This window comes from Ammodytes marinus (genome assembly GCF_949987685.1).
Source record: "Ammodytes marinus genome assembly, chromosome: 13".
Classification (NCBI taxonomy): domain Eukaryota; kingdom Metazoa; phylum Chordata; class Actinopteri; order Uranoscopiformes; family Ammodytidae; genus Ammodytes; species Ammodytes marinus.
In genome coordinates, this window is record NC_137217.1 from 26535341 (window position 1) to 26554140 (window position 18800).

Consider the following 18800-nt stretch of genomic DNA (forward strand, 5'->3'; position numbering starts at 1 on the left):
GTTCCTCATCACTTTCCCTGTGGTTTTTCTATTTCTTATCTCAATTCAATAATTGTCTGTGTCTGTGTCTGTTCAGCTGGTAATGTTGTGAAGGGAAAGCAATCGAGAAAACGACTTATAATCCAGCCGCCGTCCAACGGAGGACAGGACTGTCCAGAGGTGCTGGAGGAGGAGAGGGACTGTGACGTGCCCAAGACATGTCCAGGGTTCAGGTAATAGCACTGTTCTGGTCCAAGCAATAAGGCTAATGTCAGAAAGAGGTTCTCTCCCATTTTGCATTATTTCATGTTTTTTAGATTTGATTTGAGATTTGATTTTAATGGCCTTATAAGATAGCTGTTTTAGGGCAACACTCTATCTTCTTGTATTTTCAAATACAGCCATATGTACTCTATACTATTTATCCTGTAGTGTATTTGGATGTTTCTTAGTACTTTCAATTACATCAGTAATATAATATCTCAATACATTTGAGCTTACGGTATATGGTGAGTTTTACTATCTTACGTTTGTGATCATCCTTGCTACTATCATATTGTGTTGAATACTAGGTAAACTGCAAATACAGACATGTCAATTTATCAATAGAAAATATCCATAATATCAATTGCAAAATCACAATTAGATATCTTGCTTGATTAGTCCACCCAACCTTATCACATGCTCACTATCTTGCACGGTGCAGTGTGGGTGTAATCGCAAACACTATGATATATGATATAGATACCATACTGTCCTGATTTCTACTCAAGGTGGAAAACCCACAAATGGAGGAAGTGTCAGCTGGTGCCGTGGTTCCTCAGACAGAAGAGTGCTGGAGCTCAGGAGTCGTGTGGACCAGGCCTTCAAACCAGAGGTATTAGAAAACAAACCAATCTCTTTATCTCCCTCTTCCCTTTCTGCATCTTCACTCAGCCGTTCCTAATCACCGCAAATTCAATTCTTGCACATCGCGCGCTGCATCTGTATCCCGGACACCAGGCAGCAGATGGATGTTCCAAGGCTTAGAGAGAAAAGGCCAATTTACTTCAAGAGGAATGTTTCTAGTACAGAAACGTCGTTGCCATTGAATAAACCTATTTTTGAAAGTTAGACAGTGTGGGAATTCACTTACTTTTTTCTCTCTTTTATTTTATTTTTTAAAATTTACAATAAAACATAAATCCGACAACAAAGTTTACCATTTGATAATAATTCAAAATTAATTTAAAAAATGTAAATACATTTGAGGTGACACAAACTCATGCTGACACTCCCAAAAAAATCATCAACAACAAGCATTTTTCCCCCCGATTCTGGTAATTTATTTTTGAATTTTTTGTGTAAGTCTCCTGAGTTTGGGAAGGAAACATGTTCACAACTCATCATATGCCTCTCGAGACTCGTTTGACAGTTTTTGGTTGTTTCACTGCTGGCTTTTTACTTCACCCCGGGCTCTTCTCATGCAACTTTAATCAAATGTCTCTTGCTGAAATTTTGGAGAAGACGGTACGGGTGCACCCTGCCTGTAGTAGTAGTACGACAGCCCAACCTCCAACCAGTTCATATGGGTCTATCACACTTAATTGTCAAGTACTTTTGAAGGAGTTGTGGTATTCCCTCTTTTGCAGCATATTTTTCCCTTTGCCCATTTAAACAGGACTGATATCGTTGCATGTAGTCCTTGGAGGCTTTCATAATAAAATCCAATTTCAAGGGGTCACGCAGAATGATCAATTTCATTATGTTCCGGCTCCTATAGAAAGCCATTATTAGTGCTAATATAGTACTGTTTTTTTCCCTTGTTGCAATCATGGGCATTCAAATCCATCTATTCAAGCAAATGCTTTAAGGTCCCCTGTAAACTCCACTATACCACAGTATTCCAGGTTTCTGTGCAGCTTAGCATTGATTTGATCCCATATGACATCTGAAGTCCAAATCCCCTCCACTCTTGCTTTCACCCTTCTGACACTTGTAAATGGCATGAATCAGTTTTGTCGTTGACTTAAAGCAAATGAGACACACTGTCTTTTCTGCTCTGTGTTTTCTGCGGTTTTTACCTGGGCAGAGGCCTGTCCCTAAGGCAAGACACAGAAAAAAATAGTTATTTTCAATTCTCTATTTTGCTTCAATAACTTTTCTTCTTTCTAGTACCGTATGATCCAATATGTACATTCAGGTGTTTATATTACTATACATCTGTGTACTTCTTCTATACAACCATTTTTAAAACCATGAACCATATTCAACTGCAGTGGCTAGCCTTAAAAGGAAAGACACTGTAGTCACATTATTAAACAACTGAGAGTATGAGCCCCCCGTCTCTCTATCTTCATCTCTCTTTTGCACACACACACACACACACACACACACACACACACACACACACACACACACACTATACACAATAAAACCTGACCTCACACGCACACTGCCAGTCGGAGGCTTTCCAAACCAATAGCAGTGCCCACCGGGAGGGTTCAGCAAAAAAGTGCTTACAGATTGATTTCTCCATGAAGGTAACAACCCTGCAGAACGTCTGCGTCACAAGAAAATGAAATGTTGCAGCAACACAGAGTAATACCCTTTATTGAAGGAACAAAAGAATGGGATGATGTAAGCCCAACAATAAACCCATTGACGTAGAGATGTATTTGGGTCTGTACTCTCATATATGATTGTTATTTAGTCCCCCTCCAACCCCCATGAGAGCTAATCTGAATTATCCAGTTTTGATCTATTTTTATAAAACTCTTCTGATGCCCTCTTTAAATCTATTTGATGTAACGTTGCTCACCACTAAGGGAAGAAGAATGAGGATATCTTACTCCAAGGGAAACGCTGGCAATTTTACATATCAAAGTAATTTCAGTCATCACAGGGAGTCCTATTCAACCTGTAAAAGCAGCTTTATAATGTGTTGTGTGGGTCTGAAAGGAGTGTTGTAAAATGGAGAATTTTAAGAGTGGCAACAAAAAACAATATAATGTTATTCTTTGAATTGAAAACATTGTTGAACCGTTGGGGGAAACCATAGATAGTAAATAATATGGATGTAGCATCCGCGCTGACCTCAGTTATTCACACGGCATCCAATAATCCTGGTTTGTGCTCGTCGGCATTTTGTGAGATTTTTACTCCGCATCACGTCAGGGGGAGGGAGATAGCTGATGTATACCTCCGAGGCAAAGTGAGGGACAACGGGCGGAGAGCTGTCACTCAAGAGATCGCACCAATACATTTTAACCTACAAAAGAATAAAAACTAGCGTGGTCCAAAATAATTCACCCCCTTCAGTGTTGTCATGGAGATATGACCTAAACATACAGACTAAAATGGTTTTGTGGACCAGGCTGTAAATAGGTTTAATAAGACTTTGAAAACGGCCTGTCTAACAAGTGAGTCAAAGAAAAATTGCTCAGTCTTGGTACCACCCCCAGTGGCACTTCCGGGTTACTACAGTTGTGGTCACTTCCTTATTGGATGTGGTAAAAATCGCTGAGGTTGGGGCTTAGGGAAAACATGTATTTGCTTTGTCACTGGATGTTGGATTTTAAAAATGGTATCACTATCATACATGTCCTTTAAAACTGTTAGCTTAGCTAAGAGTAAATATTTGAAACAGGTGAAAATCCAAAGGTAATAAAATCCACCTATCAGCAACTCCAAATGTCACTTTACAAGTAACATACACTGTACATCTAGTTGTTGGCTTTAGCCTCATACTATATTTATCATGAACATATGAAACTGGTATCGACCTCTTCATTCAACTCTACGCAACAAAACAACTGAATATGCAATTTACCATATGCATAATATACAGCTACTAAATTATATCGGAGTAGAAGTATGAATCAGCATTCTACGGAAGTACTGTATGATGAGAACTTCGGTTAATGCATTTTCCACCACTGTTATTCACTAATTTCCTAAATGTTATTACCTGAAGGACATTGTCTTGGACTTTTAAATACCTGTCAATACTATAACAACCAATCAATCTGTTCAATCTCAAACAATACGTCGTTATGAGTTGACCTTGTCCTTCCTCTCATTCTTCCAGCGGTGTCCTGTCGCCAGCTGGACGGGACGCAGGCTGACATCAGCGAGTGTCTGAAGTTCGCCAAGTCGATGCCCGCCATCACTCAGCACTGTCAGCTGCCCTGCCAGGACGACTGCCAGCTCACCAACTGGTCCAAGTTCTCCTCCTGCACAGCTGACTGTGTGGGGGTCCGCACCAGAAAGAGGGCATTGATCGGTGAGGACAACTGAGTGACACAGCTCAATTCATGGGCGGGTGTTGTGTTAAAAAAAAACTTTTCAGACAAGCTTAACTGCACTGTAGTTAAAGCTGTAGTGCATAACTTCTGTTGCCCCCATGGAGGAATTCTGAGTAATTACAACAACACTATCGGCGCATCTAGATGAGCCTTCAGTGATCGTGCATGGATTTTATACCTTCCAGGTTTTTTCTTAGCACTAGAATCAACAACTGAAACTTTTCTTGGGCGCTTCTTGGGATTTTTCTTGAGCTCCTGCGCCAGTGTCAGAGGTTGACACCAGTTTGTAAACGCTGCCATACTGAGAAATACAGAGAGAGTTTTGTGAAGCTGATAGGCTTGATCAACTTTGTGTCAACTCATTTGGCGATTGTATCAGACATTCCTTGAAAAAGTTATGCACTATAGCTTTAATGGCAGCAGGTAACTAGAGGTTAGTGCAATAGCGCCCCAATCGCCCTGTATATCTGTGGTCTGATTGTACCATACTTTCATCAAACATTTGTTAAAATTCTAATGAGGAAAATGATATCGAGATATGTATCGTAATGGTTATAATCGCCCGTGAAGTGTTGGTGAGGTACAAGGTAATAAGGGGTAATGTTGAAGGGCAAACGCTGCAGGGGACAAAGCAGTAACGTGTAACACAGGAGTCATAAATCTGTTCAGATAGTTCATGCCCGCTAAATGCTCCGCTGGGATAATGTGAAATAACTCCTCATCCTTTTGTTATCCATCAGGGGGTCCCCAAAGAGGTACCCAGTGGAACTCGGTCATAAAAGCAAAATGACAAGGGGTGGTGCAATGCATTAAGCCACCTCCACAAGATGTTAACTGGTGGGGGAGAAAGTCAACTTTACAGCGCAAAAGTGGATTTGAAAAAGCTTTTATTTTCCCCCGATGTGAAATCTTTTGACCCATTCAGCCAAGTATAAAAAGAGAGGTTATGTAGAGCTTATAAACACTCTTTAGAGGTGGTTTAATTGTCCATATGGTCAGTGGTTGTCAAGCTTTGTATGTGTCTTAATGTATTTTGTGTTTTTGTACTTTCTTGAAAATAAGATGATGAATCTCTGAGGTATTATCCTTCTAATAAACTGTTATAGCCTTAAATCAGCGAGGAGCGTTTACTGGATGTATCCAGTGTCTCTCGGCTATATTTTGGGAAAAGTTACCATGCAATACGTTAAATGTTGGCACTTCTCTTCAAGTTCTTAGACTTTTAATACATGCCAGAGTTGTCTGTATCTTCGTCTTAATCTTAGAAATCTTTGCTCAATCCCATGTTTACTTTGCTGTTGCCTGTTGGTCACAGTTTGTTGCTAAAATGCAATTATCAACAGTCAGCTGTGGCTATATACTACAGGATTAACTTGGCAACTTAGCTGAAATTACTTTTTATGCAAAAAAAACTAATTTACTAGGCCGTTCAATATTCATCAAAGCCATATATCCTTATTTCTATGGAAAACAACTACTAATGATAGAGCTACCAGGGTAAAATTAAAAACACTTTTTTTGCAGGGTGATCTGTGATTAATAATGCTTGACACTTGATGACTGATGACAACACTTGTCTAGCTTCATCACTGAACAAGAAGTTCGGCTTGAAACAATTTCGCCAAGGCAATCAATCATCAGGACTTGCTGTCCCCTCCGTGACTGGTGGAGAACTTAGTTTCACTTTAGTTTAGCTGAGTCTTATTTCACATACAATATGAGAACACATAGAGATAAAACATATAAGTGCATGTGTGGGTGTGGCAGAAAACTGTTAAGGCTTCAGGCTTGTTTGAAATCCACACCCAAAAAACTGCTGAATATTAGAATACAACAAAACAAATGTAATAATTGATAGGTTTTATATAGCGCTTTATTGCCTAGGCACTCAAAGACGCTTTACAGGGTTCCTGGTTCAATTCGTTCACACACAGTCATACCGGTGGTGGTAAACTACTATAGTAGCCACAGCTGCCCAGGGGCAGACTGACGGAAGCGTGGCTGCCATTCAGCGCCAACGGCCCCTCCGACCACCACCTCAAACATACAGCAATCATACACATTCACACAAGGCAAGGTGGGTGAAGTGTCTTGCCCAAGGACACAACAACCATGACACAGGTGGCCGGGCGGGGATCGAACCGCCAACCCTTGGATCGTTGGCCGACCCGCTTAACCACCTGAGCCACGGTCGCATTAATAAATGTAAAACAATGCAGAAGAAGACAAAAATGAATATACAAAAAAATACAAACAGTCAAATAAATATGTTTGAATAATAATAAAGTGTAGAGAGTATACTGTATATATAGGGGGAAACTTAAAGAGTCATGTTGAACATATGAACAGCATCATTCTTGTTTCAAACTAATTCCTTTTGATAGTAGGGCACTTCAGTGAGTACACTATCCCAAACATGGCCTTCTAAGTAGCCTTAAGTACGATGACCCACCCACCACATCAGCCCAACAGAGACAGCAATCCACCAACACCAATGAGTAGTCACCTCTCCTAAGGGCTTCTCTGGTCAACTCTGCTTTCCTTTCCTTTAGGGAGAAGCAAGAAGAAAGACAAGTGCAAGAACACACAGATGTACCCGCTGAGTGAGACCCAGTACTGCCCCTGTGACAAGTACAACGCCCAGCCGGTGGGCAACTGGTCTGACTGCATCCTGCCCGAGGGCGGCCGAGCAGAGAGCATTCTGGGTATGAAGGTCCAGGGAGACATTAAGGAGTGTGGACAGGGCTACCGCTACCAGGCCATGGTCTGCTATGACCAGGACAACAGACTGGTGGAGACCGGGCGCTGCAACAGTCACGGTGAGTGTGTGTGTGTGTGTGTGTGTGTGTGTGTGTGTGTGTGTGTGTCTGTCACTGCAGAGGTTAAATTACAGAGTGTGTTGCTTTGTTGGTTCACAAAAAATGACAATCTCTAGCCACACGGATAGTTTTGTATGCTGTTTTTGACAGGGGGACAGGAGACTGATGTGCATTGCCTAGGTGGTTGCCTTAACTAGAAAGTGCTTCTGGAAATAAATGTATATATAGGCCTACACATAGTTAGGACCAAGTGGTGTAGCCGTAGTAAGGTCTCAAAGATGGACGACCTTTCTGCACATGATGACTCACATCGTGTCTTCTTGACACACCCCTCACCTTTCCCTGCCCACTGATTTTCAAATATGTTCAGTTTGAGAGGGACGTTGCTGTTGAATTGACAAATAAGACCAAAATGATTGGTATGGTTACATAACACTAAAGGTCAGTTATTCTCAATTTGGGTCACCTAACCTTTAAGGTTTGACCTGCAACCCCTGATGATGGAAGCAGTTGAGACAGAAATCTGCCTTAAAGCCCAGAGGTACATGGCGGTCTTGAAATGTTGAACATAATGTAGCAAATCCAATTTGTTTCCCCTCTCCAGCCTCGGCTTCTTTGGTTTCAGGTGAGAAATATTTACTGTGGCACGTCCAATTGCTGTAGATGCAGGAATAACTTTACGTTCGGTTAAATATTCATTTGGAGCGACAGAATTTTGTTTGCGCAATGTGTGAAAGCCCCTCCCATGGAAGCTAGCGACTCATTTTCAATAGTGACTTTCACATAAGCAGGCTCTGGCACTCTCCTGCCAGAATCATTTGTCTGCACGTCGTAAGGTCTTATCTTTAGATCCAAAATACTTCAAGCAAAGGATCCTGGCGCTCAGAGAAAACTCGTTGTGAAATTGCTGTGAAATAGAATGCGGGAGATGTTCAAATGAATACATCAGTGTTGTGCATATATAAACATGGTTTTAGTCGCCTTGTGTGAGTCACAGCTTCAGATACGAGTCAGTTAATCTGAGTGTGGGTGTGACAAGAGAGGAGCACGCTGTAAGTACGGGGTTGTGTTGTGATGGCATGTGCCTGTTTGGCTTGTGTGTGTGTGTGTGTGTGTGTGTGTGTGTGTGTGTGTGTGTGTGTGTGTGTGTGTGTGTGTGTTTTTGTGTATGTGTGCAACCATGCATTCATCTTCAAGCATCATTGAGCTTGGAAAAAAACGAAATGTTCCTTGAGGAGTAGACAAAAACAAAAACACATTCAAAATGAGGATTTGGCATCAGTACATGTGAATTGCGTAGATATCATTAAATCTCTTTTTTTATCCCCCTCATTCCCTCTCTCTCTCTCTCTCTCTCTCTGCCACTCCCTGCATATTTTTTTTTCCGTGACATTCTCTCCATCTCAGCCGTCGTCACTTATAATCTTGATAGAGTTGACAGTGACTTGGTCCTTCCACGACTATGCAGCTGACAGTGCCCTTTGGCTATGATGGCGATCAGGCCAACTGTGCCACTGTTATCTCTTTATTCAACAGACATCAAAAAAAAAGTGGGATTATCGTTTAAAGTGCACGTCGATCCAAGCTTTGTGGTGTTGCTCACTTTTCAGATTTGCCTGGTTCTTCTTTGAGAGGGAGCGGAAATTATAAGAGAAGATAATAAAATATTGTTTTGTTAAAGTCCCTGTTAACACAAATCCACAAAATCCTTTGTTATCTAGAAGCATCAAATATTGTCAAATATTGCAGCAGTAAGAATAAACATAAACTAACGTTCGCTGGAGATCACCTCCCCCACCTTTAAGTTTGATAAACGTATTAAGTATGTTGAACCGATCACAGCAGTTTTCTACCCAAACATTCCATAAAAAACAATGACTGTTGCCATAAATACAAAATTGGATACAAAATTATAGTTGTGAACATTTATTTTCAATCAAATGTTTGTAGGGCTTTAACCATGTCATCTGCAGGGAGACTTTCTAATCAGCAACAGCCAGTAGCGCCCTAATGACAAATTCCTGATTCTATTAGTTCCCGGCAATGATTGCAGTCGGCCACAAGAAGATCTAATTAGTGTGTTGTCATGGTCAATATAATCAAGCTGGAGACTGAGAGGGAGAGACCCAGGCAGCTACAGACTTACCAGCACAAGACAATCACTGAAATCATGTTTGCTCCGCTGTCATTTAAATGTTCTTAATTGATACAATTTCCATCCCATCTCACAGAACAGAATAACTACGCAAGAAAAATGTAACAACAGAAAAAATACCACACGACAAAACATTATAATTAACTTGTCTACTAGTACAAAGGTCATGGTGTAGTCAGGGAAACACCTTGTTTTAAGTCCCCAGCTATGTCCTATACTTTATATGTCACATTACTGATATATACTTCTTATATTTCTGACTATAATTGACCCATAATGCGTTGACCTTTACAGTGACTTAATACTAGAGGTTGGCTCAGAGGGGCTTGGCCCAGGCTTGGCCCGGATGTGGAGAAGGAGGAGGGGGGTGAGGCATGAAGGGTAAAGCTTGAGGCCAGGCATCTTGCTGACCATGTGAACTTAAAGCAGTGCTGCAGTAAACAGATTTGTCACTGCATGACGACCCACATTTAAAGTAACAAGAGACACACTGAGGGCCTGTGCCGTTTATAATTGAGCTTAAGCTGCAGTGTTACAACATAGAAAGTGTGTGGTTAAGGCTTGAGGAGTAAGTTAAGTGACTGTTAATGTTGGTCATTTACATCAAGTGGTCTCTTAGGCTATGTAGTGACTTTTTATTTTCCTCCACACTAAATCCATAGTTATTTTCAGAGCACCCAGGCATTAGACTACTGCCCTCCTTGTGAGAGTTAAAAAGTTAGAAAAACAACAAAAAAATTAAAGCAACTATCGGCACTAGAGTTTGAGGTCAACTTAAAACTATTAAGTTGTAAGGGAAATGTCCCACGTTTGAGCCAACTGGTTATCTTTTGTTGAGATGTCAACAATAACAGTCAACTAAATATCTGTAATACAGATAAAACAGGCCGCTCAAAATATGTATTTAAACAATAAACAATGTTAAATCTGTCTGAGAAACGTTCTGAACAAAACAAAACAAAAAATAAATTGGCACAACTTTTACTTTTTGGAAGTCTATGGCCTCAAAACCTGTGCTCAAAACTCATAAATCTAGCGCAGACAGTTTTTGTATGTTTTTTCAGTATGGCAGGTATAAAAATCAGTCAGGGATGTTGGAGGATTTCTGGTGCCAAAACGTTCACATAAAGCTTCTCAGGCCGAACACTACAGTGACTCAGCCAGACCTTAGTCCTGGCTGGAAGGACAGAAATAAATGGTTCCCTGGATCTACCGTCAGGCTATACACTCAGTGGGCACCAAAGGGCACAGCATGCAAGAGCAAGAAGAGAGTAAACAAAATATTTGGTCCTATTATTTACTGCTGTGGGTACGAACATGAAACCAAGATGCACATAACCTTGTGTTTGTTTGTGTTTTGGATAGAAATTGGTACCCCAAAAATGTTATAGCAATTACTTTACACTTAAGAATGTTGTATATGTTGTGAGACATAAACAATGCAGGTCTTAAACAGCCATGTCTAAATTAAAAAAAAAACTCTTGTACTATCTTTCTTGTGTAAACAGCTTCTACAAAAATGAAAACTGTTGGACATGATTGAGTTTAGAAAGGTTTCTGGATCACTGTGCGGCAGATCAATCTTCAGCAGTTTGCATATCATAGTTTATGATAATCTCCTATTTCTGCATTCATTTGTATAAATGTAAAGTCTTATCATGTTGCTGAGATGTGCACTGACCGCTTTAAAACATGTCACTTTCAAACAGAAAATAACAACTAAGTATTACCATGCTGTGAATAATAGTAAAGTTAAGATCACATTTTTATACTTGCTTATGTCATCATCTAAATATTGATAGATAGATTGTTTTAATAAGCCCTGTTTACTTCCAGAGGTATTTCAGAAGGTTTCCTAGTTTTCACTGGGAGGCTCAAGAGCTTGTTGTGCAGTGGAAATGTTAACATTGTTAGGAAAGCTTTCCACAGTAGTGACAACTGCTTTGGGACTTCCACCGGAGCTTGAGCCAGGTAACAAGTTGACTTATAAAGCCCACAGTATTGATCTTCCGACTGGACTCAGCTCAAAAAAACTCCCAGAGATCTTGGCAAGACACTTAACAAGTATATATCAGTTGAACTATAAGTGAACTGTAGGCTCGGAGGGGTGCAGCATTTTTACTGAGAGAGAACTATACGTGACAGCATCAGTGATTTAGAATGAATGGACGTGAAGGGCCTACAGTGGGAGGTCAGAGGTCTCGGGGCTTTAGATTCAGCTTCCAGGGGCCATGCTGATCTCAGCAAGGTGTGCATGTAAAGATGCCGATCTGGGCTTCGGGGGCAGCAGAGTGTTAGGAGGTCAGGCAGAGGTGTGTGTGTGTGTGTGTGTGTGTGTGTGTGTGTGTGTGTGTGTGTGTGTGTGTGTGTGTGTGTGTGTCTGTGTGTGTGTGTGTGTGTGTGTGTGTGTGTGTGTGTGTGTTTGTGTCTCGCAAGCCTATGATGGTGCTATTGAAGGAAAAATGTACTCCGCAAGAAAAATACTCCAATATTACAGACAAAATGGATTTGTAAGGATTGACAAGCCTTTGTGGGATTCCTCTGAAGTTGTGTTTTTAAGTTAACCTGCCAGTCAATGTAGCTCCTCTTGTTTCTTGCAACAACAAAAAAAAGTAAAGCAATCTGAAGGGCCCACATCAGAAAGAGGAGAGAGTTAGGCACCCAATGAAACACCTCTCCTTCCCGGCTCATTCACCTCATCGATTGTTTTAATCAAAGGCTAAATTGATTTACAGGCCCCTGCTGTAACACAGGCCTAAGAAAAGTACAGTGTTCCGTCTCCTAAACAGAATTTCAAAAAGTGAAGGAATAAAACAAATAAATAAATAAAAAAATAATGCACAAAGCCAACGTATCAGAGGAATGGTCTCTCACATTTGACTGAACCTTAGCCTGTGTATACTGGCGAAAACAGGGGAAATCACTGCCCACACATTGTAATACAGAAATTCAGAAAAAAATGAATAACAAGCAGAGTGAAATGCTTCAAAAACACCATGGTTAACTGTGTCTTGACTCTGTGGGTGGAAGAAAAACAGATTGATATCATATGAAGCTGGCTGCCACGCCCAACCACTGCTTTGGTAGATGATTTTATTTTTTACTTGTATAAAACTGCCGATCAGATCTGGCCTTTGAATTTGGACCCTGTTTTCATTCCACTGGGCTAAAAATCAATAGTTGGATTTAGATTAGTTTGTGAAGTATCTGTTAATAGTTTGAAGCGCTCTTAAAGCCCATCTAGCATTTAAAGAGTTTTTTTGAACTTCAATGCTTGTGTGTTAGATTGAACAGAAAAAATAACCTTTTGGGAATTACGGCAAATGTAGTTTTATACCAGATAAAGAAAACAAGATTCTGCTAGGGGATTCAAGAGGCGATTTTATAACAGTTATTCTCAAGCTTGATGCTGCAGGGGTGGAGATGGGGTGAGAGCATGTTTTATTTCAAAAGCTAATTTGTTAGGAATCCATTTTTTTGGTGAATGCCTTTTCCTCCTGAATAACATTTTAAAAAACTACTACAGTACATGTGTAGCAATCAACTAAAACAGCCCTTTAAGTAACAAATCATAATTTTTGTCTTTTTTTGGGGTCATTTCAATATAATCATATATCAGAAACAAAACTTGAATAAAAAGTGTTATACTTTATATTTTTTATGCTGCACTATATGTCTACTTTTTTGCCTGTGTTGAATGGGAGAATGGCTATTAAGTTTATTTATGTATGCAGGTAGTAAACAAAAATGTTTACCTTTTTCTGATGTCTATATGCACCTCATGGCTCATCAATAATATTTCCTTTCACTTTATAGCTCACAAGCCAAAAAAAAGCAAATCCGTTGACGTAAGAAAATGCATTCGACCCCTCCAGGACACCTTCCATTGTGTCTATATCTTCCAGGTTATATCGAGGAGGCGTGCATCATTGCCTGTCCCTCAGACTGTAAACTCAGTGAATGGTCCAACTGGTCGCGCTGCAGCAAGTCGTGTGGCAGCGGAGTCAAAGTTCGCTCCAAGTGGCTCCGAGAAAAACCTTACAATGGAGGCCGGCCCTGTCCCAAACTGGACCACATCAACCAGGTATGGATGCCGAACCCCGAATGTCTGCTTTCAAGACTGAGTTCTTCGGAAGAGTGTTGGGGCCAGGGGAAGGGGGATTTTTATTTTTTCATTATGCTCTTTGAGAGAAAAGTTGTGATGTCGAGAATAAACTTGATCCTATATATGAAGATTTGAACTTCCAGGATCAATAACTCAATAACTTGTAGCCCACTGTCTGTTGCTTAACAACAGTAGCAAAGCTGCATCATTTGTGTTTAAATTAAATTTTTCTTATGAGTTATTTATCGCGGAGGTTTGCCATTAACTTGACCACAGTCTTGATCTGTATGATGAAAATAAAACTGTCATTTCATTTTTCTTTCTCCCCTGGCCCTAATACTCTACAGTAGAATTCAGTGGCAGAGCAGGAGAGTGAGATAAAACCACAAGCTGGTTTTCTGCACACCACTAATTCTTGAATATTTATGAACTGTGCTACGATATATTTACACTTTATTACAAGTATGATGCAGATTATCCCACAATAGGGAGAGAGAAAGGGATTCATTATTAATGAATAATAAGCTGGAGTCTGCAGCGCTTTCCTTTGCCTCGTTATTGCTGCACTCATATTTCTGCCTAGTGCAAACAGCAATGTGTGCTATAAATGGATCCCATCCACCATATTAAAGCCCCAATGTGTGCCAGTAGATTCCTTAAGGTTTTCCATGATTTGCAAAAATGAAATGCTTTCCAGGCCTATGAGTATCAGCACACAGAGATTAAGGTTCTGCTGATCTACGCCTAGCTGTGTGTGTGTGTGTGTGTGTGTGTGTGTGTGTGTGTGTGTGTGTGTGTGTGTGTGTGTGTGTGTGTGTGTGTGTGTGTGTGTGTGTGTGTTTGTGCACATGCTTGTGTGTGTGTTTGAGCTTTTAACCATCGGAGTGAGGACATTTTGGCTGGTCCTCACTTTAATGTGAGGGTTTGGGTATAGGCATTTAGTTTTGATTGGGGTAAGGGGCTAGGGAATGCATTATGTTTATGAATGTCCTCACAAGTATAGCCATACAAATGTGTGTGTGTGTGTGTGTGTGTGTGTGTGTGTGTGTGTGTGTGTGTGTGTGTGTGTGTGTGTGTGTGTGTGTGTGTGTGTGTGCGCGCGCGCCATGGACCTATTATAAAAGGTGTTTGCCACTATGAATGTGTGTGTGTGCGTGCGTGTGTGTGTGTATATACTGTATATCTGCGAAGTTCACACAGGTATTTATCCCAGAGGCTTTTCTGATTATGTCCTCTCCGTTGTTGCATTCATCTTTGGTTCTGCACTATATGAACAGTTGGCACTTGCTCATTAATCCATCTTGTCTCCTTTTAATCCACTGCCAACGCTGGCTGTGTTCTGACTCACCACTACAGGCCCAGGTAAGAGCTGCTGCTTTCTTTCTACAGCCTTTCTGTAATCTAGTTGCAAATGTTAAGTGTCAGTGATGTCATTGGGTCACTGACGGATAGACAGATACAAAGTCGATACCCTCAACTGTGAGTAAACAAGGCACAACAGTTTTGTTTATACTAACAATTCTCCGAGGCCGTGCTGATCCCGGGGCAGAAATAATCTTGTTGTTGTCTGAGTTAAAACCTCAGAGAGCCGAGCCAAAGAATGTGCCATTGTGCATTAGGCTAAACTAAGCGGACAAACTTGGCTTCTATTAAATATGTTAAAAAATAGATTTTAAATGCATTTTTCTTGATGATTACGATCATTAGTTGGCCCAATTCCCCCAGGGTAAAAAGTAAACCATCTGCTATCTTTTGACGTGCTGCCCTATATACTTTAAAAATGTTAAGCACATAAATTAAGGGTGATTTTCTTCTCAGGTGTACGAGGTGGTTCCTTGTCAGAGTGACTGTAACCAGTATGTGTGGGTGGCCGAGCCATGGAGCGTGTGGAAAGTCAGTAACGTGGATCTAAAGGAGAACTGTGGGGAAGGAGTCCAGACCAGAAAAGTCAGGTATCCACCAAGCTGTTTGTTTATACTGTTTATAAACGTACGTAGATACATAACTATTGAATGTATAGTGTATATAACTGATAGAATTAGGAATCAACCTTCATTCATGCTCGAGAGATAATTGAGGTGGATGATGTATTAAAGGTACAGTGTGTTGAACTCTGTCATTTTTTTCAGAACAGACTTAGTAGAAATGGAATATAATATCCGTAATTATGTTTTAGTTTGTGTATAATCGCTTAGAATGAGCGTTTTATATCTACATAGGAGCGTGGCGCGCCTCCAGCTTACGTTGTTTTTATATATAGTCGCTGTTAGCCGGAATTGCAACTGTAGGAAGACAAAGAAGCACTATAGAAAAAAAATAACTAAATACACCTTCACCTCACCACTTGATATTGTGGAAAAACTTGAGGCAGTCGTGGCTGAGGCCATACATCCTAACTAGCTTATTGTCCTTTAAGTCTAGCCTAGCTTCTGTAAATTCCCCAAACAGTAGGGGTAGACACTGAACATTGCAATATAGAACTTTCCCCTCTAGGAGACACCAAAATGCTCTTATATTACACACTGTACCTTTAAGAGACCTCATGTACCTGCTGACTCCACCTTGTCCAGTTAAAAGCAAAACGTCTGTCTCTTTGGATCTTCTGTAGCTCAAACTCAGTCTGTTAACCCAACTCCCACAGGTGTATGCTCAACACTATAGACGGGCCGTCAGAGTCAGTGGAGGACTACCTATGTGACCCGGAGGAGATGCCTCTGGGGGCCAGGGAGAGCCGGCTGCCCTGCCCCGAAGACTGTGTCCTCAATGACTGGGGTCCCTGGAGCCGCTGTAGCCTGGTGAGAGCTGAACCCAGATCAGTGAAAAAAAAAAAAGGCAGCAGCGAAAGTCTCAGCCCGTCTGGCACCGAGTAGATATGGGAATGTCAGATATCTTGTGTGAAGCCCACTGAGAATTATCTCGATATCCTTTTCATGTCAGAAATAGTTTTTTTCTCCGAAGGCTCCGGGAATTCAAAGCGAAGAGCTGCACTGCATTATTATGAGCAGTATGTGCGTTTGCGTGCGTGTGTGTTTGTGTGCGTGTGTGTGTGTGTGTGTGTGTGTGTGTGTGTGTGTGTGTGTGTGTGTGTGTGTGTGTGCGTGTGTGTCTGTGTGTGTGTGTGTGTGTGTGTGTGTGCGTGTGTGTGTGTGTGTGTGTGTGTGTGTGTGTGTGTGTGTGTGTCTGCGTGTGTGTGTAGATCTTTGTCAACAGGTTATTTCTTCTTGTCCACCGAAGGAGGGATTAAGAGAGATGTATGAACTGGGGTGGCAGGAGAAAAATGGCGAATATATCACCTATATTATACTGTACTCACTGTGCATTCAGCACGGGCAATGGAACATGATTTATGATAAAGACTACCGAGCAGGTTTCCAGATTTACATTTTCCGACACACAAAGACATAAACACACACACACACACACACACACACACACAAAACCCTCTCTATATTCAGCAGTGAAGTGGCAAACATAAAGCATGCTAAAATAGCTGCTAATATATTACCCCTTTACGAACAGTAAAAATAATTAGGTATTTTGTATATTGCATTGATTTATGACAACGTCGTAAGGTAGCATACTTAATGCTACCAGGAGTACAGCTCGTAAATGTTCATTTCAGCCTAAAGGTTGATGTTGAAATGAAGTAGAACATAAGATTTTATATGCCTCTACATCTTGCCTTGAGAATCCTTTTCCAACCCATTGTACAATATTTCTGAGTTTGCAAAAATTGGGTTTTGTAAAGAGCCACAGACATGTAATTTCATCAGAGCAGCAGAGTACACACACCTACAGGCTACAGCACAGACGCAATAGCTTTGCTCTGTCTTTTGAAAAAACATCTCAGATTTCAGGACATCCTGTACAGCTCTTCCGATTTTTACTTATAAAAAGCCATTTTAACTGCTCTCGCACCAGCACCGCGGCCATTGTTAATCACACCCCATTCTCTCCCCTAAGCGCTTGACATGCCAAGCTTCCCACAATCCCATTCTCCGAGCGGAGTCCGCAGCAGTGGCTCCACCGAGGCCCTCTCCCATGTTTAATTCATCGTGCCAGCAATGGAGTTATTCATAAAGCCTGTCTTTTGGGAAGTCTCTCTTGTTCGCAAGCATTGGCCGTGTAGATTCCGGTGGTTTTACAATCCCGGCAAACTATGTCTCGGCTGCCCCTGTTATTTCCGACTGGACAAAAAAATAAATTCAATATTCTGGGAAATGCCAGGAGAGAGAGGAAGGGAAAGGATCAGCAGCTCCAATGGCTTACAGTTCAACTCTCTTATCACCCTATGCAATATGGACTGCTTTAATCATTCATGCATTTTTTAGAATATTTTGTGCAGTTTTTTAATGGGGAATGTCTGTTTTCAGCCGTGCACCAGAACCATCAGTAGAGTGCGGGTTGCGTACCCCCTCCGGTTGCCCAGCGCGGGGAGGGACTGTCCCGACACCACGGACAAGGAGCCCTGCAGCCTCAACCTCAACTGCTTCAACTACTTCTACAACATCACAGGTAAAGGGAATGAATGTCAAAGTTGCGTGAACTCACAGAGAATAGGAGCGACAAATGGCGGTTTTCCATTACATACATAGTGCAGGCGTTACTATACGTTACTCAAGTCTACTCTATTCCCCTTTTTTGGTTTTCCAGTATGTAAAAGTACCTGGTACCCTTCTTTCAGGGTACCTACTCCCGCGAGGTTCCAAAAAATGTATTATACATGTGAAGTCATGTTTCAGGTCACTGTGGAAGATAGGTTACATTTTTACTGCTTTTTAGCTCTGTTTCTGGCCTCGATCAACGTTTGAAAAATATATTTATATAGAGTATGTATCAGTGTCTGCTGACCGGTGCTGAGCAGATTATGTACCGTGGGTTCTTGGGGCTTTTTTCCCTTGTAAAACAGCTGCCTGCCGCATGACGCTATCAGAGCCGTGAGAGTCAACCACAACAGTAAATATGTGGACCGAGTACAAAACTCTTTGCTGACACTCACTGTAAAGCTCTTTAAAGCCAAGAGGAGCTGTGATTCAGGTTGATATCTGGAAATCACGCCCTCTTTCACATTCTCCTCCAGTATACACATTGTAAATGAATTAATTGTTTTTTTTTATATTTATTTTTTGGGAATTTTTATGCTTTATTGATAGTGTAGAGACAGAGTTGATATGGGGCAGAGAGGGGAGTGACATGCAGAGAGCGACCGCGGGCTGGAATCGAACCCGGGTTCGCTGCTGGCCGAGGCCCATCGGGGGGACGCCCTACCGGCTGAGCTAAGGGCGCCTGCTTAAAACTACTCAATTCCCTGCTAAATCTGCATGAAATCCCACCTCTATATCACATGTCACAGGGGCAAATGAAAATGTAGAGATTGGCAGCTTTCCCATATTGTATTTGGATTTGTTTTCTTGCCTGCGTTGCTGCTGCCACACACACACACACTCTCTCCACCA

General features: G+C 41.3%; 1 protein-coding gene across 1 annotated transcript in view; it reads left to right on the plus strand.

Annotated features, from left to right (window-relative positions):
• thsd7ab (thrombospondin, type I, domain containing 7Ab) overlaps positions 1–18800 on the plus strand; it is a gene marked incomplete at both ends in the record, with an annotated part of 147092 nt that overhangs the window by 98182 nt on the left and 30110 nt on the right. The window contains 8 exons of the mRNA XM_080040068.1: positions 77–212; positions 753–856; positions 4049–4243; positions 6818–7084; positions 13145–13323; positions 15163–15296; positions 15986–16139; positions 17718–17859. Of these exons, the coding sequence (XP_079896194.1) occupies positions 77–212; positions 753–856; positions 4049–4243; positions 6818–7084; positions 13145–13323; positions 15163–15296; positions 15986–16139; positions 17718–17859 (1311 nt within the window). The remainder of the gene's footprint in view (positions 1–76; positions 213–752; positions 857–4048; positions 4244–6817; positions 7085–13144; positions 13324–15162; positions 15297–15985; positions 16140–17717; positions 17860–18800) is intronic.